This window comes from Hyperolius riggenbachi, chromosome 4, assembly GCF_040937935.1.
Source record: "Hyperolius riggenbachi isolate aHypRig1 chromosome 4, aHypRig1.pri, whole genome shotgun sequence".
NCBI lineage: Eukaryota > Metazoa > Chordata > Amphibia > Anura > Hyperoliidae > Hyperolius > Hyperolius riggenbachi.
The window spans coordinates 65,633,492-65,657,194 of record NC_090649.1 but is presented as its reverse complement, the minus strand read 5'-3'; the positions used below and the strand labels follow the sequence as shown (position 1 = coordinate 65,657,194).

General features: G+C 47.9%; 1 protein-coding gene across 3 annotated transcripts in view; it reads left to right on the top strand.

Moving 5' to 3' along the window:
• The window catches only part of LOC137571258 (cytochrome P450 2G1-like), a 179,754-nt gene that overhangs the window by 116,183 nt on the left and 39,868 nt on the right, over positions 1 to 23,703 (top strand). For 2 of the 3 annotated variants that reach the window (XM_068280134.1, XM_068280135.1), the window contains one exon: positions 11,826 to 12,118. The exons of the other annotated variant lie outside the window; for it this stretch is intronic. In XM_068280134.1, the coding sequence (XP_068136235.1) occupies positions 11,826 to 12,004 (179 nt within the window). In that variant the 3' untranslated portion in view covers positions 12,005 to 12,118. Of the gene's footprint in view, positions 1 to 11,825; positions 12,119 to 23,703 lie in introns of those variants that run through there. 3 annotated transcript variants of the gene reach the window in all.

Sequence of the window (23,703 nt, the reverse complement as noted above, 5' to 3'; positions counted from 1 at the left end):
CAAGCTTCCGATAAGTAAAAATCCAGTCAGTTCAGGTCTTGCTGCTTTGCAGGAAGGACCCAGTGATGTAAAGACTAGTGATGATCGAACACCTAGATGTTCGGGCTCGGTTAGGTTCGGCTGACATCATCCCGGCGGTCGGTGGTAGCAGAGGGGGGGGGGGGGGGTGTTCAGGCCGGCTCTCGGGAGGACCGGTGCCCCCTGGTGGTGGGAGGGGGCAGGCGGGCTGGATGACGTCAGCCGAACCTAACCAAACCCGAACATCTAGGTGTTCGATCATCACTAGTAAAGACATGGTGCCTGTTTCTAGTGGCTGCAACAAACAATGAGAATACATTTCATCAATTAACATATGTATTGGCAGGCCAGGCGGCTGCAATAGAGTAGTATTCAATATTCATACTAGTGTTGGGCGAACAGTGTTCACCACTGTTCGGGTTCTGCAGAACATCACCCTGTTCGGGTGATGTTCGAGTTCGGCCGAACACCTGACGGTGCTCGGCCAAACCGTTTGGCCACATGGCCGAACTAAGAGCGCATGGCCGAACGTTCCCCGAACGTTCGGCTAGCGCTGTGATTGGCCGAACGGGTCACGTGGTTCGGACCCGAACGCGCTCTGATTGGCCGAACTGTCACGTGGTTCGGGTAAATAAATACCCGAACCACGTCATATCTCCGCCATTTGTCTGTGGGTTTAGCTTTGGGTAGGCAGGCAGGGTAGTTCGCGCTCCAGCCACGCTAGCCAGGGTCCCCCCTGTCATTGTGTTGCTGCTGGGAACAGTAGTACACCGCTCGCTCAGCCACACTATATAGCATTCTGTTTACTGCCACTCTGTGTACCTCGCTCAGCCACATTATATAGCATTCTGTTCACTGTTCTGTGTCTGCTGGGAATAGTGGTACACTGCTCGCTCAGCCACACTATATAGCATTCTGTTTACTGTTCTGTGTCTGCTGGGAATAGTGGTACACCGCTCGCTCAGCCACACTATATAGCATTCTGTTTACTGTTTTGTGTCTGCTGGGAATAGTGGTACACCGCTCGCTCAGCCACACTATATAGCATTCTGTTTACTGTTCTGTGTCTGCTGGGAATAGTAGTACACCGCTCGCTCAGCCACACTATATAGCATTCTGTTTACTGCCACTCTGTGTACCTCGCTCAGCCACATTATATAGCATTCTGTTCACTGTTCTGTGTCTGCTGGGAATAGTGGTACACCGCTCGCTCAGCCACACTATATAGCATTCTGTTTACTGTTCTGTGTCTGCTGGGAATAGTGGTACACCACTCGCTCAGCCACACTATATAGCATTCTGTTTACTGCCACTCTGTGTACCTCGCTCAGCCACATTATATAGCATTCTGTTCACTGTTCTGTGTCTGCTGGGAATAGTGGTACACCGCTCGCTCAGCCACACTATATAGCATTCTGTTTACTGTTCTGTGTCTGCTGGGAATAGTGGTACACCGCTCGCTCAGCCACACTATATAGCATTCTGTTTACTGTTCTGTGTCTGCTGGGAATAGTGGTACACCGCTCGCTCAGCCACACTATATAGCATTCTGTTTACTGTTCTGTGTCTGCTGGGAATAGTAGTACACCGCTCACCCGCCACTGTATAGCATTGTGCTCTGTGTCGCTGCTGGGAATAGTGGTACACCGCTCACCCGTCACTGTATAGCATTGTGCTCTGTGTCGCTGCTGGGAATAGTGGTACTGTATAGCATTTCTGTACTGCCACTGTACTGCTGCCAGTCAGCGTGTACTGTAAGGATAAGTGAAATGAGGAAGAAATCCGGTGAAAGAGGGAGGGGCAAGGGAAGAGGTGTTTCCCCTGACGGTTCACATACAGGCCACAGGAGAGCACCCAAGAAAACCCACTCAATACCGCCCATGTTGTCCAGGACAACAACCCTCACAAATCCAAAAGAACAGGACCAGATAATTACTTGGATGAACTCTCAAGCGTCCAGCAGTGGGTTAAGCAGCACCAGCACATCACGCACGAGGTCCGAGTCCTCAGCCAGTTACAAGGAGCCAGTGGGCACAAAGCTGACACAACCGGCAGCGACACCACGCACACAACTGCCAGATAACCAGTCCGATGAATTACCTCAGGACACAATGGGGTATTCGCAGGAGCTATTCCCAGCCCAACAAACTTCCACCTTTCAAAGGTCAATGGAGGAACAGCCAGAAATGTTGTGCCTGGATTCACAACCGTTAACTGTGGGAAATGCACCGCGCACTGAAATACAAGGCGAGTCCGAGGAGGACTCGGAAACCCAAATCCCGGAGCAATTTGGGCAGGAGGGGTTGCAATTGCAGGAGGTCGGCCGACAAGATCTGGAAGACGACGTTGGAGTGTGCTGCGCAGAGGTTGTTGTGGGGAGCTCTACTCCACGGCGGCGGCCCACAATGACATATGACGAGTTTGAGGAGATGGAAGAGGAGGGTATGGACAATGTGGACAGAGACCCAGATTTTGTTTGTGAACGAGAACATCGCCGTCGTAGCAGCAGCACAGATGAGTCTGTTGAAGAACCCACTGCTGCACGAGTTCGCCTTGTGCCACAAGGTAGGCGGCGTGCAATTTCAGGCACCACAAGCGTGGAAGTTCAAGTGAGAGGCAAAAGAGGAGCAAACAGAAATCGCCAGCAAGGAGGCAGGTGCTCCAAAGTCTGAGCTTTCTTTGAAGACTGCACTGAGGATGTTACCATGGCGATTTGCAAGGTGTGCAAGACCCGCCTGAGCAGGGGGAAAAGTATTAACAACCTCTCCACCACCAGCATGAGCCGTCACATGCTATCCAAACATCCCACTCTGTGGGCAAACGCGTCAGGACAGGGTACCAGCAACAACACTGCCTCCCTTGGGTTCACCAGACCCGCCTCAGCAGCAGCAGTAGCCCAGCCATTGCGTGGTTCACAACATTCACAAACATCAGACGACGCTGACACTGTCACTTTCCGGAGTAGTGCTCTTGAGGTCTCCCAGTGTTCATCAAACACAACAACCAACAGCCCTTCCGTGTGCAGCGCTACGGTTCAGTTGTCTGTGTCGGAGATGTTTGAGCGCAAGAGGAAATTGCCAGCAAATGACCCCCGGGCCGTGGCAGTAACAGCCAGCATAGCCAAGCTTCTGGCCTGCGAAATGCTGCCATATCGAGTGGTGGAGACAAACCGCTTCAAGGGCATGATGTCAGTGGCCATCCCACGTTACGTGGTTCCCAGCCGCTACCACTTTGCGCGCTCTGCAGTGCCTGAGTTGCATGAGCACGTGGTCAGCAAAATAACCCGAAGCTTGAAGAATGCCGTTGCCTGCAAGGTTCACCTCACCACTGACACCTGGACGAGTGCGTTCGGCCAGGGTCGATACATCTCCCTTACCGCGCACTGGGTGAACCTTGTGGAGCCTGGCAGCGATTCCTCACCTGCTACGGCACGGGTGTTGCCCACGCCACAAACAGCTGCACCGCCGTCCCTCCCACTGGATAACAACAGCAGCACCTACCTCTCTGACTCCTCCTCCAACGCATCTCAAAGCTGTACCTCATCCGGAAACGCTAACCCAGCAGCAGTAGGATCGTGGAAGCAGTGCAGCACAGCTGTTGGCATGCGTCAGCAAGCGTTGCTGAAGCTAATCTGCCTTGGGGATAAGCAGCACACAGGGGAGGAAATTTGGAGGGGAATAAAGGAACAGACGGATTTGTGGCTGGCACCGCTGGACCTGAAACCGGGCATGGTTGTGTGTGATAATGGGAGTAATCTCATTCGCGCTTTAAGGTTGGCTAAGCTGACACACATCCCTTGCCTGGCGCACGTGATGAACCTAGTAGTTCAGCGGTTCCTGAGGACATATCCAGGCGTGGCCGATCTTCTGTTGAAGGTGCGTCGAGTGGCCAAACATTGTAGAAATTCCAGTACTGCTTCGGGGGCACTCGCCAAGATGCAGGAGCGCTTCAATCTCCCCCACCATCGCTTGCTGTGTGATGTCCCTACGCGCTGGAATTCTACGCTGCACATGCTAGCCCGCTTTTGCGAGCAGAAGAGTGCAGTGGTCCAGTACATGACGGCGCAGTACCGAGGCGCATCCGGCCAGCTGCCAAGCTTCTGTGGATCCGATTGGGACAACATGTTGGACCTCTGCCAAGTCCTCCAAAATTTTGAGCAATCCACGTTGCTTGTGAGCAGTGACAACTCTTCAGTCAGCATTACCATACCACTGCTGTGTTTACTGAAGAGGTCGATGTTAAAAATCAAGGAAACAGCTGTCATGATGCAACTGGGGGAATCTGAAGGAGAAAACGATCAGCGTGATGGTACCAACATCAGGCCATCCGCCTCAGGGAACGCTGGCCCCAGCAGCTATGACGAAGAAGAGGAGGAGGAACAGCTGGAGTTGGAGCAGGAATTTCATGCCACCACTGACGAGGGCCAGAGCGGTGCACGTTGGACTTCCACAATTCAGCGCGAATGGTCAGCAGAAGCAGACCAGGAGGAAGGTGACGACTATGATGCATCACAACAACTATCACAACGCTCACAAGAGGATGATGAGGATTCTGGTAGGACTCTGGCACACATGGCTCAATTCATGCTAGACTGCATTGAACGTGACCCACGCATTGTGCGCATTCTGGACAACACCAATTACTGGGTTTATACCCTTCTGGATCCACGGTACAAACACAATGTTCCAAAACTGCTTGAAGAAAGAGTCAGACAGGTCAAAATGGAAGAATACCAGCAGGCCCTTGTGGAGACTTTAGAGAGGAGATTGACATCCTCCCCCTCCTCTAGCCAGTTGTACGCAGACAGACTGACTTCCGCAAACCCAGGACGACCAGGAGGGCAGCAAACAACGTAAGCCGCAGCTAGTACCCAAAAGGGAACGGTATCGGCAGTGTCCTTGGAGTGGGAACATTTTCTGACACCCATGCAGCAGCAGCCCACTGAACAGCAAGCGTGCAGATCCACCTCCAACACCGATCGCCTGGAGAAGATGGTCAAGGACTACATGTCAGATGACGTAGCTGTGTCGAACAATCCATCTGCACCCTTCAACTATTGGGTATCGAAGCTAGACACCTGGCACGAACTGGCAATGTACGCAATAGAGGTGCTGGCTTGCCCGGCAGCCAGCGTTATGTCGGAACGCTGTTTCAGTGCTGCCGGAGGCATCGTCACAGATCGGCGTATCCGCCTCTCTACAGAAAATGCAGACCGTCTGACTCAAATTAAAATGAATCAATCCTGGATTGGAAATGACTACGCAACACTCCAGGACCCCAACCAAGTAACATGACCAATGAACATCTGGGATGGTGTAGCGTTTCCGGTCCCTGTTTATTGAACCTCTCATCTGTATTACATTTATGACTGCATGGCGGCAAAAAGCATTGCTGCTATATCCGCACGCTTTTTGTCCTCATGCAAGGCCTGGGTTGTTGTGTCTCAAAAACCGTGGCCTTCTCCTCCTGCGCCTGCTCCTGTTCCATCACGTCTGCTGCTGCTGGGTTAGCGTTGCCGCGTGGTCCCTGTTTATTGAACCACTTATCTTTATTACATTTATGACTGCATGGCGGTACAAAGCATGCTATCCGCACGCTTCTTGCCCTCATGCAAGGCCTGGGTTGTTGTGTCTCACAAAGCGTGGCCTTCTCCTCCTGCGCCTCCTCCTGTTCCATCACGTCTGCTGCTGCTGGGTTAGCGTTGCCGCGTGGTCCCTGTTTATTGAACCACTTATCTTTATTACATTTATGACTGCATGGCGGTACAAAGCATGCTATCCGCACGCTTCTTGCCCTCATGCAAGGCCTGGGTTGTTGTGTCTCACAAAGCGTGGCCTTCTCCTCCTGCGCCTCCTCCTGTTCCATCACGTCTGCTGCTGCTGGGTTAGCGTTGCCACGTGGTCCCTGTTTATTGAACCACTTATCTTTATTACATTTATGACTGCATGGCGGTACAAAGCATGCTATCCGCACGCTTCTTGCCCTCATGCAAGGCCTGGGTTGTTGTGTCTCACAAAGCGTGGCCTTCTCCTCCTGCGCCTCCTCCTGTTCCATCACGTCTGCTGCTGCTGGGTTAGCGTTGCCGCGTGGTCCCTGTTTATTGAACCACTTATCTTTATTACATTTATGACTGCATGGCGGTAAAAAGCATGCTATCCGCACGCTTTTTGTCCTCATGCAAGGCCTGGGTTGTTGTGTCTCACAAAGCGTGGCCTTCTCCTCCTGCGCCTCCTCCTGTTCCATCACGTGTGCTGCTGCTGCTGCTGCTGGGTTAGCGTTGCCGGTCCCTGTTTATGGAACCTCTTATCTTTATTACATTTATGACTGCATGGCGGTACAAAGCATGCTATCCGCACGCTTCTTGCCCTCATGCAAGGCCGGGGTTGTTGTGTCTCACAAAGCGTGGCCTTCTCCTCCTGCGCCTCCTCCTGTTCCATCACGTGTGCTGCTGCTGGGTTAGCGTTACTGTTCCCTTTTCCTGGAACCTCTTATATGTATTACATTTATGACTGCATGCCGACAAAAAACATGTTACCTGTGCAAAGAAAACAGACATTTCCCGCATTTAAAAGACAGTTTTCCCTTTGAAACTTTAAAATCGATTTTCTCAAAAACTATAAGCTCTTTTTGCTAATTTTTTTTTCCTCTTGTACCCACTCCCAAGGTGCAAATACCCTGTAAATTTGGGGTATGTAGCATGTAAGGAGGCTTTACAAACCACAAAAGTTCGGGTCCCCATTGACTTCCATTATGTTCGGAGTTCGGGTCGAACACCCGAACATCGCGGCCATGTTCGGCCTGTTCGGCCCGAACCCGAACATCTAGATGTTCGCCCAACACTAATTCATACCTGGAGACAGTGCGTTTTAATAGGCGTGTCTAATAAGAGCACAGCTTGTCCAGAGGAAAGCAGTGAGTTTTGAATGCATGTTTCAAGATATCAAATGTTGGTGAGGGACAGATGAGTTGTAGCAGGGGATTCAAGAGGAGGGGTGAAGCACGTGCAAAACCTTGTATACATGAAGGGGAGGAGGTGATTCTAGTGTAGGACAAAAAAAGGTCATGTTCAGATCTGAGTTTGCGTGTCGGGTTGGTATCTGGAAACTAGTGAGGAGTACAAAAAAGAGAGATTTTGGAGAGGCTTGTAGGTTTGAGCTAAGAGTTTGAACTGTATCCTCCAATTAATTGGTAGCCAATGAAGAGCTTGACAGGGAGGGGCAGCAAAGGAAGAGCGAGAAGAAAGATAAATGAGACAAGCAGCAAAGTTCAGTACAGATTGGAGTAATGCCAGTCTGTTAGTTGGTAGTCCACAAAGAGGTATGTTACAATAGTTTAGACAAGATATTATAAGAGTGTGCATTAACATTTTAGTTGTGTTCTGAGTGAGAAAGAGGTCGGAAGTGAGATATCAGATATGTTTTTGAGTTGGAGATTAGGGATGCCCATTCGGATTTTGCAGAATTGAAATTGCTGCATTTCCGAATCGGAAATTGGAAAACGGAACTTGAAAATCGGATTTCTGCAGAAATACTGCTTTACCACAATTTGGTAATTTTAGTCCAATCACTGAACTCAGACGCAATGAACCAATCAGAGAATGTAGAGTCAATTCAGAAGTATTTGGACAATTAGAGAATGCAATAAATGACCAAATAACCACTACTCAGAAATGAGAAAATTATACAAAATTTGCTGAATCGGTAATCCGCATTTCTGCAAAATCTGCACTTCCGACCATCCCTATTGGAGATGACAGGAGCTGGTTAGGGAGTGAATGTGAGGAATAAAAGGGAGAGAGGAGTCAAATATTACCCCATATTAAGTTTTAAGAGGCGAAAAGTCATGAAAAGGGAATGGATATAGCAAACAGTGGTGCTTATCCGGATTCCGGATATCCGAACTACCCAGATAATCCAAACTTTTTCCACTATCCGAACTTTGAATAGCAATTCGGATATTTTTTTAAGAGAGAGAGAGATTTTGACCATTTGAAGAGACTTTTGGAAGCATTTTAAGCCATTTTCAGGTCACTTCCGGTTTTCTATCCGGATATTCGAATCCGGATGGATATTGGGTTTGGATATCCGAGTTTACTCGGAAAACAAAACGTTCGGATTCGGATATCCGATTCGGATCCGGATATCTGGGTATCCGGATCCGGATAAATTCAGATTTTGAAAAGGGGTATCCGAGCACCCCTGATAGCAAACAAGCAGTCATGAACAATTGTGAGAAGGGAGTTAAGGTCTGGGGCTGAGAGGTACAGTTCAATATCGGCCACATATAAGATGTATTGGAACCCAAATGAGTTGATTCCCCTTTTGTCTCACAATGCTGTGTAACGTGTGTACATACCTCCCACCGCTATGTGAAAATATGTAGTTCATTTGTTAATGTGTTAATTGCATCAGCTGTAATCCACTCTTGTCTTGTATTAACTGTTATATTATTTTGTATTGTTATACCCTGTATGCTGTTGTACAGCATCACAAAAGATGCTGGTGCTCTATGAATCAAATAATAATAACAATAATAAAAATAATAATAATATTAAAAAGACCATGCATGTAGATGGAAAAGAGAAGGGGGCAAAGGACAGAGCCTTGAGGTACCTCCCGCAGGTTAAACATTGGGGACATGAGATTTGATCTGAGTAAAAGACTGTGAAAGACCTTCCAGAGAGATAGGACAATATCCAGGAGAATGTAAATGAAGCGGCGCTTTAGGGGTTAACTAAGCTGCAGGTTCCAAACAGGGGGTTCCCAAAACCCCTAAAATAAAATACAGAAAATTATGAATCAAGGAACATGCGCTAATATATGCTATTTTCTTTTATTCTAAATATACTTTTTCCATAAAATGACAATAAAACAGTATAAAATTCCTGTAATCACCCTTACTAATTATGCATTATACACACTCTCATTCATACCATCCACATTCAAGAAATTCTCCAGATCTCGGAAAATTAACTAAAAAAAGGATGAAGCAAATCCCAAATCTTGTGCAAAACTTTCAGATCCACAGTCAATATTGTGATCAGAAGAAAAGGGGATTAATTATCCAATATGCATAAAATAGATTGCAATCAATTGTGGGCGTAATCTAGGTTGCAAGACTCCCAACCGTTAAGTCTGTTACTGTGGGACCCGTCTTGTTAGTATACAACGGGTTTGGTGTAAGTCTTTTATACTTCTTCAAATAATAATTAGGTACATTGTCTCATCAAGGGATACCTTTAAACAGTCTGGTGTCACTCCGTTTGTACAGCTGCGTATACAGCTAAAAGACTTCTGAGCTCTGGCTCTCCGTGTAGCTGTTCTGCAGTATCCGGGGGCATACGTCACTTCCTACTGCTAGTTCCAGGACGACGCTCGCTCTTCCGGATCTCACCGCTATCAGCTGCTTCTCGGTGACGTCACTTTAAAGATAGAGGAGCTTGTGTGTATATGTGATTGGCCGCTGAGCGCTTTCACAGCCTTCCACACTCCTGAATCCTTCATAAAACGGAGAATATAATCTTATTTACACCTCAACGCGTTTCTGCTAATAAACGTTAGCCTTCTTCAGGAGGAACAGTCTCATTTCACCGGAGTCGTCTGTTATACTGGTTGTCCTGACCATAAAGCCGCCCATATATAGGATTCTCTCCTCCCACAATCCAAGCATTGTGGGTATATGCAAATTAATCTCTCTACCTGTTTTAACCTCTTCCATACCCTCATTCAATCCATCCTATATTCACATACATGTGAGCAGCAATTGCAAGGGTTAATTGTTAAAAACAGGTATTGTGAAAAAACATTGGAGGGTATTAAAAGGGTATTAAAAGAGGATAAAATCTTGGGTGACTTATTGCCAGAAATCCCTAGACTAATTTTCAGAAAGGCTCCAAATATTGGGCTATCAATAGCTACAGCTGCAAATGAAAGTAAAAGAGATGTAACAGAATCGAAAAGGAAAAATGGATTCATCAGATGTGGTTTGTGTGTTGGCTGTAAGGCGACACACAACCCTGGTAGAATTATGGAAGTGACAACAGCAGGTGGGGTGTGCTATAAAATTAAAGACTCTATTACCTGTAATACCAGTGGGGTCATATATTGTATACAGTGTCCATGCTGTAAATTGTATGTAGGTAGAACCAAACGGGCACTACATACACGTATTGGTGAACATTTTAAGAACATCATAAAGAAAATTGAAAAACACCCACTCTCTAACCATTATAAAGAGAAACATGGGGGAACCCTAAGAGGTACCATCTTTTTTGGTCTGGAAGTGATAAAGAAAAGCTTAAGAGGGGGTGATTTTATTAAGAAAATGTCTAGGAATGAGTCTAAGTGGATCTTCCAATTGGATACATTAATCCCTAAAGGGTTAAATAGCGAGATGGAAACTTTTGCATTTTTTTAAATAATATGTTTTTAACAATTAACCCTTGCAATTGCTGCTCACATGTATGTGAATATAGGATGGATTGAATGAGGGTATGGAAGAGGTTAAAACAGGTAGAGAGATTAATTTGCATATACCCACAATGCTTGGATTGTGGGAGGAGAGAATCCTATATATGGGCGGCTTTATGGTCAGGACAACCAGTATAACAGACGACTCTGGTGAAATGAGACTGTTCCTCCTGAAGAAGGCTAACGTTTATTAGCAGAAACGCGTTGAGGTGTAAATAAGATTATATTCTCCGTTTTATGAAGGATTCAGGAGTGTGGAAGGCTGTGAAAGCGCTCAGCGGCCAATCACATATACACAAGCTCCTCTATCTTTAAGGTGACGTCACCGAGAAGCAGCTGATAGCGGTGAGATCCGGAAGAGCGAGCGTCGTCCTGGAACTAGCAGTAGGAAGTGACGTATGCCCCCGGATACCGCAGAACAGCTACACGGAGAGCCAGAGCTCAGAAGTCTTTTAGCTGTATACGCAGCTGTACAAACGGAGTGACACCAGACTGTTTAAAGGTATCCCTTGATGAGACAATGTACCTAATTATTATTTGAAGAAGTATAAAAGACTTACACCAAACCCGTTGTATACTAACAAGACGGGTCCCACAGTAACAGACTTAACGGTTGGGAGTCTTGCAACCTAGATTACGCCCACAATTGATTGCAATCTATTTTATGCATATTGGATAATTAATCCCCTTTTCTTCTGATCACAATATTGACTGTGGATCTGAAAGTTTTGCACAAGATTTGGGATTTGCTTCATCCTTTTTTTAGTTAATTTTCCGAGATCTGGAGAATTTCTTGAATGTGGATGGTATGAATGAGAGTGTGTATAATGCATAATTAGTAAGGGTGATTATAGGAATTTTATATTGTTTTATTGTCATTTTATGGAAAAAGTATATTTAGAATAAAAGAAAATAGCATATATTAGCGCATGTTCCTTGATTCATAATATCCAGGAGAAAGCGAGGCCTTTTATACCTATACACTAAACAACCTGTAAGGAGTAAGGTGTGGTCATCAGTATCAAATGCTGATGACAGATCGAGAAGGATGAGTTGGATGGAATAATGGCCTTTAGATTTAGCAATATGAAAAGCATTGGCAACTTTAGCGAGGGCTGTTTCTGTGCACTGGTTAGAGGGAAAGCCAGACTGCAGGGAGTTAGCAGATAAATAATGGCTTAGTTCAGCCCATAAATGGCATTCAAGTAAATAATTGGATCCGAATGGGAAAAGTGACACATGGCGGTAGTTGGCAAGTGCGGTGGGATCTAGAGATGGTTTTTTAAGCTGTGGCATCCCCACTAATCAATGATGGGCTATTGTATTCTATTTTCTCAGGCAAGAGAAGCTGTGTTGGAGAGAACTTGGCAAGGATGGAACTTTTCCTGTTTTTTACATCATTGCTGCAGAACTTCACCTTCCACGCCCCTCCCGGTGCTGAGGTGGACATCACCCCTTCAACAGGGTTTACCACTGTCCCCTTACCACACAGTATGTGTGCTGTAGCACGCAACTAGAATGAATAGAGCCTTCATCTAATCAACCTTCTGAATCACAGGTTTTACGTATTCACAGCTTTCTAATGCCTAGTTAGATACACAATGGGGTAAGAGGCACCCAAATGGATATAAAACTGTGTTAAAAACAGATAAAAATGAAATAAGAGAGGTGGTTTACCTCTAAGGTGACACTTGAAAAATGCAACACAAATTATTTGATTATATTAAAAAGATATGGGACAAATCCACAATTTCCATGAATCCGAATTTAAAAAAGACTTTCAGGTGCCTCCAACCTTTCGAATCTCGGATTTCATGAATCCTGTACATATGAATTGTGTGATCCGTGTTATAGTTGCCTGCAAAATAGGTAGCAAGGCATAGATGCCTCGAGTATAGGTATCCAGGTATAGTTGCCCCCTGTATAGGTAGCAAAGCATAGGTGCCCCCAGTATAGGTAGGTTCTGGTATAGGTGCATCCAGTATAGGTAGCCAGGCATAGGTGCCCCCAGTATAGGTAACCAGGCATAGGTGCCCCCAGTATAGGTAGCTAAGTATAGGTTCCCCCAGTATAGGTAGCTAAGTATAGGTTCCCCCTGTATAGGTAGCCAAGCATAGGTGCCATCATTATAGGTATCCAATTATAGGTGCCCCCAGTACAGGTAGCTAAGTATATGTACCCCTGTATAGGTAGCCAGGCATAGGTGCACCCAGTGTAGGCAGCTATAGGTGCCCCCTGTATAGGCAGCCAGGCATAGGTGCACCCAGTATAGGTAGCTAAGTATAGCTTCCCCTAGTACAGGTAGCTAAGAATACGTGCCCCCGGTATACATTGCTAAGTATAGGTGCCCTCTAGCATAGGTAGCAAAGCATAGGTGCCCCTAGTATAGGTAGCTAAGTATCAGGCATGGTCGGAAGAGCCAATTTCCGATTCCGCGGTAATTCCGCATACCGCCACTACCGAAATTCCGCTTCCGCTACATTCCGGTGGAATTCCGCTACATTCCGCGGAATTCCGCGGTATTCCGCCACGTGCACTTTCCGTATTTTTAAACGGACTTCTGTAATTTTTAAACGAATTTCCGTAAATTTAGGAGGAAATACTCAATCGCTCATTTGAAATATCTATTGTTAATAAAGTTGATTTGTATTTTGTAAATTTGGATAAAAAAAAATGTTGAAACCGTTATTTTAGCGCGGTAACTTTCCGCTGATTATGATTGGTCAACTCATTCCGCATCTCCTGATTGGCCAATTCATTCCGATTCCAATTTTGCCGGAATTCCGAATTCCGGATTGCAAATTCCGAATTCCGCGGAACCATGCGGAAACCCCAATTCCGGCGGAATTTCGGAATTTTAGCTTCCGCGGAATTCGGAAGCCCATGCCTGCTAAGTATAGGTTCCCCCAGTATAGGTAGCTAAGTATACGTGCCCCCCAGTATGCATAGCTACGAGCACTGTGATTACAGCGCAGCAGATTTGGGCACAGCCGGCGCCACCATAGGTCATAATAGGAATTACAGCTATAGCGGTGCACAGTCAGTAACTTCGTCGCCGTCAGAAGACGGTGCTGATGTTGCTCTTAAAACACTGTAACTCGGCTTCCAGCAATAGCTGGTAGCCGAATTACGTTATTCCCCACTATCCACTTGGACCTAGAAGGGTAATAGTATTTAACGCCGCTGGGAACTTGTGCAGCAGATAAGCCATATACCGGCTATATCCTGCGCCCAAGTCTCCCGGCGGCCAATTCATATGCATCCTGTAGCTTAGTATAGGTGCCCCCAGTATAGGAATATACTTTACCTGCATCCAGGACGAGTAGGGTCTGCTGTCCACACCTCTGGTCCACTCTCCACTCCTCTGGTCCACTCATCTTCACTCCTCCGGTCCACTGTCGGGAGTTCCTGTATGGTGGCGCAGCATCAGCATCTTGTGTGGGGATGTCTGGGACTACACATAGGTGGTGCAGCATGAGTAACTTTGCAGCAGTGCGCAGGCACAATGTCGCACCTTTGATGATGTGAGGCGTGGGTGGAATGCATTGTCACGGTCAGCGGGGGATTCGACAGTTTCGAGTTCTGCTAAATTCCATTGGGATTTGAATCCATGAATCCTGAATATTTCCCAGGATTTGAGGGATTTTTGGATTCGTCGTCCCACCCCTAATATTAATATAATAATACATGACTTGTAGTCGTATTATTCCAGTGTTGTCTCAGAGGTAAGCTACCTCGCTCATTTCATTTTCATTATTTTTAACCAAGTTGTTTTACCCATTTTGGTGCCTCTTACCCCTTTGTGCATCCTACCCCTCCATGTGGAGGGACTTAATTCTCCTGTGGCCTAGTCTTAGTTGGGATCATACTTTTTGACAGAGAGTGACGACACCCAGAATGTCTGGGAAACACATGACTGGAGACGGGCTTATGAATCTCCACCTGCCTGTTGTAGTTGGTTGCCCTTGCTGAAACCCATCCTTTGTGAGTACCACTCCTTTGCTCTTCTTTATACCGGTGACATATTGCGTCATTTGGGCTCCCATTGTTCCTTTGCTTTGTTTTTAAGGTGTGGAACCACCTCATTCCCATTTGCCTAGTTAGATCTCTGTGTATATGCAAACTTAGAGCTTAGATTACCCATTTTATCAGATTTATGGACTTTGTATGCATTTGCATATCTGGTCTTTTAAAGGAAACCTGAGGTGAGTATAAAAGAAGAAATGATACTTACCCGGGGCTTCCTCTCGCTCCATGTACTTGGGCTACCTCACCCTTCAGACTGGATTGGGCTCCCTCACCCAACCCAACTAGCTTGACTCAATCCTTCCTAACGGAGAAGAATGAAGACTCCCAAGAGGACAGTGAGGGAGCACCCACTGAGTACATGGGGCTAGAAGAAGCCCCAGGTAAGTAAATTCTTCTTTTATACTCATCTAAGGTACACTTTAAATGCAAGGATTAAAGGGAAACTTTATTGAAAATAAAGTAATTGCTAAAAAAATGTTGTTTTTGTTTTTGTATTTGTTTTTACAGTATTACTTTATACATTATTTAGTTGGTGTTTGCACATTGTAAAATATTTCCTTACCCTGATTTAAATGCAAAAACTCATAGAAAGACAATGCCGATTCACCAAGCAGCACCTGCTATTTATCTGGTCTGCCGAGTTGAAGACAGTCAGTCAATTTAAAGACAAAGTAATGTGTCCAAATCTGCAGTACCGAATTTAGCATGGGCTGAACTGAATTACACCATCTCCCCTACACTACAAGGTGACCCTCAATTCCACATATTAAGGTAGTAGCAGGGGCAGCACATGCAGCCACTCTCCAGGTCCCCACCTACCACTAATATGCAACCCCTGAGCTGCATAGCCTATGGAATGCTGAAAGATACAAACAAAAGTGAATAATATAAGGGGGGGGAGGGTGGGGGGAGCACTGCTACCATTTGTGATCCCAATGGCAATGGCAACTCACCAAGCAGCACCTGCATTTCATCTGGTCTGAAAAGCGAAGCCAGTCAGCCAATTTAATGAGACAGTATTATCTCCAAATTTGCAGTACAGAATTTAGCCTGGGTGATACAGTGGTGGGTGAAGTGCCAGAGGTAGCACAGAGAGGGACACTGAAGGCACAGGAAAACAGAGGTGACACAGAGGGGGATGCTGAGGGCACAGGGGAACAGAGGTGACACAGAGGGGGACGCTAGAGGCACAGGGGAACAGAGGTGACACAGAGAGGGATACTGGAGGCACAGGGGATCAGAGGTTACACAGAGGGGGATACTGGAGGCACAGGGGAACAGAGGTGACACAGAGGGGGACGCTGAAGGCACATGGGAACAGAGGTGGCACAGAGGGGGACGCTGAAGGCACAGGGGAACAGAGGTGACACAGAGGGGGACGCTGAAGGCACAGGGGAACAGAGGTGACACAGAGAGGGATACTGGAGGCACAGGGGATCAGAGGTTACACAGAGGGGGATACTGGAGGCACAGGGGAACAGAGGTGACACAGAGGGGGACGCTAGAGGCACAGAGGTGACACAGAGGCGGACGCTAGAGGCACAGGGGAACAGAGGTGACACAGAGGGGGATACTGGAGGCACAGGGGAACAGAGGTGACACAGAGGGGGATACTGGAGGCACAGGGGAACAGAGGTAACACAGAGGGGGACGCTGAAGGCACATGGGAACAGAGGTGACACAGAGGGGGACGCTGAAGGCACAGGGGAACAGAGGTGACACAGAGGGGGACGCTGAAGGCACAGGGGAACAGAGGTGACACAGAGAGGGATACTGGAGGCACAGGGGATCAGAGGTTACACAGAGGGGGATACTGGAGGCACAGGGGAACAGAGGTGACACAGAGGGGGACGCTGAAGGCACATGGGAACAGAGGTGACACAGAGGGGGACGCTGAAGGCACAGGGGAACAGAGGTGACACAGAGGGGGACGCTGAAGGCACAGGGGAACAGAGGTGACACAGAGAGGGATACTGGAGGCACAGGGGATCAGAGGTTACACAGAGGGGGATACTGGAGGCACAGGGGAACAGAGGTGACACAGAGGGGGACGCTAGAGGCACAGAGGTGACACAGAGGCGGACGCTAGAGGCACAGGGGAACAGAGGTGACACAGAGGGGGATACTGGAGGCACAGGGGAACAGAGGTGACACAGAGGGGGATACTGGAGGCACAGGGGAACAGAGGTAACACAGAGGGGGACGCTGAAGGCACATGGGAACAGAGGTGACACAGAGGGGGACGCTGAAGGCACAGGGGAACAGAGGTGACACAGAGGGGGACACTGAAGGCTTAGGGGAACAGAGGTGACACAGAGGGGGATGCTGAAGGCACAGGGGAACAAAGGTGACACAGAGGGGATACTGGAGGCACAGGGGATCAGAGGTTACACAGAGGGGGATACTGGAGGCACAGGGGAACAGAGGTGACACAGAGGGGGACGCTAGAGGCACAGGGGAACAGAGGTGACACAGAGGGGGGTACTGGAGGCACAGGGGATCAGAGGTGACACAGAGGGGTATACTGGAGGCACAGGGAACCAGAGGTGACACAGAGGGGGACGCTAGAGGCACAGAGTAACAGAGGTGACACAGAGGAGGACGCTAGAAGCACAGGGGAACAGAGGTGACACAGAGGGGGATACTGGAGGCACAGGGGAACATAGGTGACACAGAGGGGGACGCTGAAGGCACAGGGGAACAGAGGTGACACAGAGGGGGACGCTAGAGGCACAGGGGAACAGAGGTGACACAGAGGGGGATACTGGAGGCACAGGGGAACAGAGGTGACACAGAGGGGGACGCTAGAGGCACAGGGGAACAGAGGTGACACAGAGGGAGATACTGGAGGCACACAGAGGACACAGGAGGTACAGGGAGATGGCACAGTGTTTCGACTTATGGACAAATTAAGGTTATCCTTTTTCATACTTTTCTCTATGAGGACAAAGGGAGCTGGAGCATTCGTGAGGTAGTGGTGGACTTACCTCTCAACAGATGACACCATAGGTCTATTTCAGTATAGAACACAATTTTTATTAGGATTTACCTATCTTTGTTGCGACGTGTTTCGCTGGTCGAACCTGCTTCCTCAGGCAATAGGGGGGTAACTGTGGAGAGTATCTTAGTGCATGGGCACCTTTTGGATTCAAAATGAATGGAGATGAGGCACGATTATGTCCATGCTCACATTTATAGTGTGTAGTGAACTTGTCAGAGGGCATACATTGAGCCTAGGGGCCCACTAGAGTGCTTTCAGATGCACTCTGGGATTGCTGTCAATCCCAGATACCATTATGCTAAGTCAATGGTGGTGAACCCACATGCGCAATTGCAATTTGGTCCTGCAGCATTTTTGGAAAAATCGCGCTCCAATGCACATGATAGGAGCGTTGCAAAATCGCTTTTTAATCTATTTCAAAAGCAATTTTTAGCAACTCTGTAGGTGATTTTTAATTTAGATAAGATTTAAACTATTTGCCTGTTGTCTGGCTTCCAGTGCATAGTAGAGATGTCGCGAACCTCCAATTTTCGGTTCGCGAACCGCAATAGACTTTAATGGGGAGGCGAACTTTGAAAAATAGAAAAAATTATGCTGTCCACAAAAGTGATGGAAAAGATGTTTCAAGGGGTCTAACACCTGGAGGGGGGCATGGCGAAGTGGGATACATGCCCAAAGTCCCGGAGAAAAATCTGGATTTGTCGCAAAGCAGCGTTTTAAGGGCAGAAATCACAATGAATGCTAAATTGCAGGCCTAAAGTGCTTTCAAACATCTTGCATGGGTATACATCAATCAGGGAGTGTAATTAGAGTTCTGCTTCACACTGACACACCAAACTCACTGTGTAACGCACCGCAAACAGCTGTTTGCCTAGTGACGGCCTTGCTGGACTGGTGCGCAACATGGCCATTGGCCAGAGTGTAGGCCGTGGCGTTTTTCAAGCCCATATGGTCGCCGGGCTGTGGTAGCTCAATGATAGAACAACAGTGACTGTCCAGCTGATCAAACTTGGTCTGACCACAATGAAGCAACGACCTTATTATCTTTTGTGTGCCACCCCCACCCAAGACACTCAAATAGCCGGTGGTCATTGCTTCATTGTGATACGCAAGGTAATGATCATGAAGGGGGATGGGCACATGTACATGCCTTTTGTTTTTTTGTTAGCCAGGCATGTACACGCAGAAAAATTAGTGTAGCGGCAACTGCAAGCAGCGGCCTTAAAAATTCAGGAATCCGCCTAGAGTCCTGGACCCTGTTGGTGGTGGCGGAGAAGGCAAGCGGCCTGCAGGCAGAGATGCTGTGTGTGGGGACTGACTTAGTCTTCGGTCGTAGCCCTCCGTGATCCATTCCATATTCATTTTGATAAAGGTCAGGTACTGAACACTGTCGTGACTTAGGTGACTTCTCTTCTCAGTAACTATGCCTCCAGCTGCACTGAAGGTCCTTTCTGACAGGACGCTTGCGGCAGGGCATGAGAGAAGTTGTATGGCAAATTGGGACAGCTCTGGCCAAAGGTCAAGCCTGCGCAAACAGTAGTCCAAGGGTTCATCGTCGCTTTTCGCAGTGTCTACATCCACACTCAAGGCCAGGTAGTCGGCTACCTGCCGGTCCAGGCATTGGTGGAGGGTGGATCCGGAAGGACTATGGCGAGAAGTTGGACTAAAGAACGTCTGCATATCCCACATCACCCTGAGATCGCTGGAGCATCCTGTCCTTGCCTGCGTGGACTTGGGAGGAGGAGGGTTACTGCCAGTGGTACCTTGATTGCGTTGTGCAGCCACATCACCCTTAAACGCATTGTAAAGCATAATCGACAGCTTGTTCTGCAAGTGCTGCATCCTTTCCGCCTTGTGTTGAGTTGGTAACAGGTCCGCCACTTTGTGCCTGTACCGAGGGTCTAGTAGCGTGGCCACCCAGTACAGGTCATTCGCCTTGAGTTTTTTGATGCGGGGGTCCCTCAACAGGCTGGACAACATGAAAGAGGACATCTGCACAAAGCTGGATGCAGACGTACTCTCCATCTCCTCTTGCTCTTTCTCAGTGACGGGATGCAACTCCTCTTCCTCCCCCAGCCACGAACAATACCACGGGAACGTGGAGCAACAGAAGCCCCCTGTGACGGCTGCTGCGGTTGTTCTTCTTCCGCTGCCTCTTCCTTCTCCACAGAAACACCTTCCTCACCATCACCATCATCAGAGTCTGACTCCTCTCCTTCCCCACACAACTCCTCTTCTTCCTCCTCCTCCTCCTCCCCCCTCTGTGCTGCCGCAGGTGTTGTGGGAACATCGGGTTCGGGTGTAAATGGCTCCCACGACTCCTGCTGCCGTAACTCTTCTCGTTCACGCTCCTCCACAGCTGTATCCACCACTCTACGCACGGCACGCTCCAGGAAGTAGGCGTAGGGGATCAAGTCGCTGATGGTGCCCTCATCGCGACTCACCAGTTTGGTCACCTCCTCAAAGGGCTCCATAACCCTGCATGCATTTTGAATCAGTGTCCAGTTGTTGGGCCACAACATCCCCATCCTCCCAGATTGTGTCCTTGTACTGTAATGATACAGGTACTGGGTGACGGCTTTCTCCTGGTCTAGCAGGTGAGAGTTGGAATTCCAGCGAGTCGGGCTATCGCAAAATCAGGCGTCTCACCGGCAAGTTGTTTCTACGCTGAATGTCCGCAAAGCGTGCCATGGCCTTGTAAGAGCGCCTGAAATTCCCACACAACTTCCTGGCCTGCTTCAGGACGTCCTCTAAGCCTGGGTACTTGGACACAAATCTTTGCACGACCAGATTCAGCACATGTGCCATGTAGGGTATGTGTGTCAGCTTTCCAAAATTCAACGCAGCAATGAGATTGCTGCCGTTGTCACACACCACGTTGCCGATCTCAAGCTTGTGCGGGGTCAGCCATTGCTCCACCTGTTTGTTAAGAGCAGCCAGGAGAGCTGCTCCAGTGTGACTCTCCGCTTTCAGGCAAGACATGTCTAACACTGCGTGACACCGTCGTACCTGGCATGCAGCATAGGCCCTGGGGTGCTGGGGCTGTGTAGCTGGAGAGGAGATTGTGGCACCAGCCAAGGAGGAGGAGGAGGATGACGACAGCGAAGCGGTGGTAGCAGGTGGAGAGGAGGTGGCTGGAGGCCTGCCTGCAAGCCGTGGAGGTGTGACAAGTCGGTCCACTGCGCAGCCACGTACTCCCTGCTTGCTGCCATCGGTCACCAGGTTGACCCAATGGGCTGTGTATGTAATGTAGTGGCCCTGCCCGTGCTTGGCAGACCAGGCATCCGTGGTCAGGTGGACCCTTGGCCCAACGCTGTGTGCCAGAGATGACACCACTTGCCTCTCAACTGCACGGTACAGTTTGGGTATGGCCTTTTGTGAAAAATAATTGCGGCCTGGTATCTTCCACTGCGGTGTACCAATGGCCACAAACTTACGGAAAGCCTCCGACTCCACCAGCTTGTATGGTAATAGCTGGCGAGCTAAAAGTTCCACCACGCCAGCTGTCAGACGCCAGGCAAGAGGGTGACTGGCAGACATTTGCTTCTTACGCTCAAATACTTTCTTCACGGACAGCTGGGTACTGCTGTGGGCATAGGAGAAGGAACCGCTGAAGGGAAGAGGCGGTGTGGAGGAGGGTGGCTGTGAAGGTGCAAGGGAGAAAGTGGATGAAGATGATGCACCTGAAGGAGGAAGAGGAGAAGGAGGGTGGCTTGTCTTTTGAGGGGTGCTGCTTTTCCTCAGGTGTTCTTGCCATAGCTGTTTGTGCCTTCTCTCCAGGTGCCTTCGTAAGGCACTTGTCCCTACGTGAGAGTTGGCCTTTCCACGGCTTAATCTGAGACACACACGTGAAAACACACAGTGCTTGTTGTAGCGCTGGTGGCTGCGGGAGATGAGGTGTTCTGTGTTAAATAGTCAAGCACGTCCTGATCTTGGGAAGTGATGGCACGTGCCTTCTTCTGAGCACTGTATTTTGGATCAGGTCCGCACGAAATCACAGCAACACCACCTCACACAGACCTGCCGGTGCCTGGTGGCCTTCCTCTGGGTCTGCCTCTACCTCTTCCTCTACCTGGTTTGTCCATTTTGTCCATCTCGGGGCGATGCTAGGTATATGCAGTGAGCTGGGTTCACTCAACACAACAGGTTCACTGAACAGTAAAGGTACTTAGATGCAGTGAGGTGGGTTCACTGAACAATAAAGGTGCTTAGATGCAGTGAGGTGGGTTCACTGAACAATAAATGTACTTAGATGCAGTGAGCTGGGTTCACTGAACACAACAGGTAGTAAGATGCAGTGAGCTGGGTTTACTGAACAATAAAGGTACTTACAGTGGAGGAAATAATTATTTGACCCCTCACTGATTTTGTAAGTTTGTCCAATGAAAAAGAAATGAAAAGTCTCAGAACAGTATCATTTCAACGGTAGGTTTATTTTAACAGTGGCAGATAGCACATCAAAAGGAAAATAAAAAAAAATAACCTTAAATAAAAGATAGCAACTGATTTGCATTTCATTGAGTGAAATAAGTTTTTGAACCCCTACCAACCATTAAGAGTTCTGGCTCCCACAGAGTAGTTAGACACTTCTACTCAATTAGTCACCCTCATTAAGGACACCTGTCTTAACTAGTCACCTGTATAAAAGACACCTGTGCACAGAATCAATCAATCAAGCAGACTCCAAACTCTCCAACATGGGAAAGACCAAAGAGCTGTCCAAGGATGTCAGAGACAAAATTGTAGACCTGCACAAGGCTGGAATGGGCTACAAAACCATTAGCAAGAAGCTGGGAGAGAAGGTGACAACTGTTGGTGCGATTGTTCAAAAATGGAAGGAGCACAAAATGACCATCAATCGACCTCGCTCTGGGGCTCCACGCAAGATCTCACCTCGTGGGGTGTCAATGGTTCTGAGAAAGGTGAAAAAGCATCCTAGAACTACACAGGAGGAGTTAGTGAATGACCTCAAATTAGCAGGGACCACAGTCACCAAGAAAACCATTGGAAACACATTACACCGCAATGGATTAAAATACTGCAGGGCTCGCAAGGTCCCCCTGCTCAAGAAGGCACATGTGCAGGCCCGTCTGAAGTTTGCCAATGAACACTTGAATGATTCTGTGAGTGACTGGGAGAAGGTGCTGTGGTCTGATGAGACCAAAATAGAGCTCTTTGGCATTAACTCAACTCGCTGTGTTTGGAGGAAGAAAAATGCTGCCTATGACCCCCAAAACACCGTCCCCACCGTCAAGCATGGGGGTGGAAACATTTTGCTTTGGGGGTGTTTTTCTGCTAAGGGCACAGGACAACTTAATCGCATTAACGGGAAAATGGACGGAGCCATGTATCGTGAAATCCTGAACAACCTCCTTCCCTCTGCCAGGAAACTGAAAATGGGTCGTGGATGGGTGTTCCAGCACGACAATGACCCAAAACATACAGCAAAGGCAACAAAGGAGTGGTTCAAGAAGAAGCACATTAAGGTCATGGAGTGGCCTAGTCAGTCTCCGGACCTTAATCCAATAGAAAACCTATGGAGGGAGCTCAAGCTCAGAGTTGCACAGAGACAGCCTCGAAACCTTACGGGTTTAAGAGATGATCTGCAAAGAGGAGTGGACCAACATTCCTCCTAAAATGTGTGCAAACTTGGTCATCAATTACAAGAAACGTTTGACCTCTGTGCTTGCAAACAAGGGTTTTTCCACTAAGTATTAAGTCTTTTATTGTTAAAGGGTTCAAAAACTTATTTCACTCAATGAAATGCAAATCAGTTGCTATCTTTTATTTAAGGTTATTTTTTCGATTTTCCTTTTGATGTGCTTTCTGCCACTGTTAAAATAAACCTACCATTGAAATGATACTGTTCTGAGACTTTTCATTTCTTTGTCATTGGACAAACTTACAAATCAGTGAGGGGTCAAATAATTATTTCCTCCACTGTAGATGCAGTGAGCTGGGTTCACTGAACACAACAGGTAGTTAGATGCAGTGAGCTGGGTTCACTGAACAGTAAAGGTACTTAGATGCAGTGAGGTGGGTTCACTGAACAATAAAGGTACTTAGATGCAGTGAGGTGGGTTCACTGAACAATAAAGGTACTTAGATGCAGTGAGCTGGGTTCACTGAGCACAACAGGTAGTAAGATGCAGTGAGCTGGGTTCACTGAACAATAAAGGTACTTAG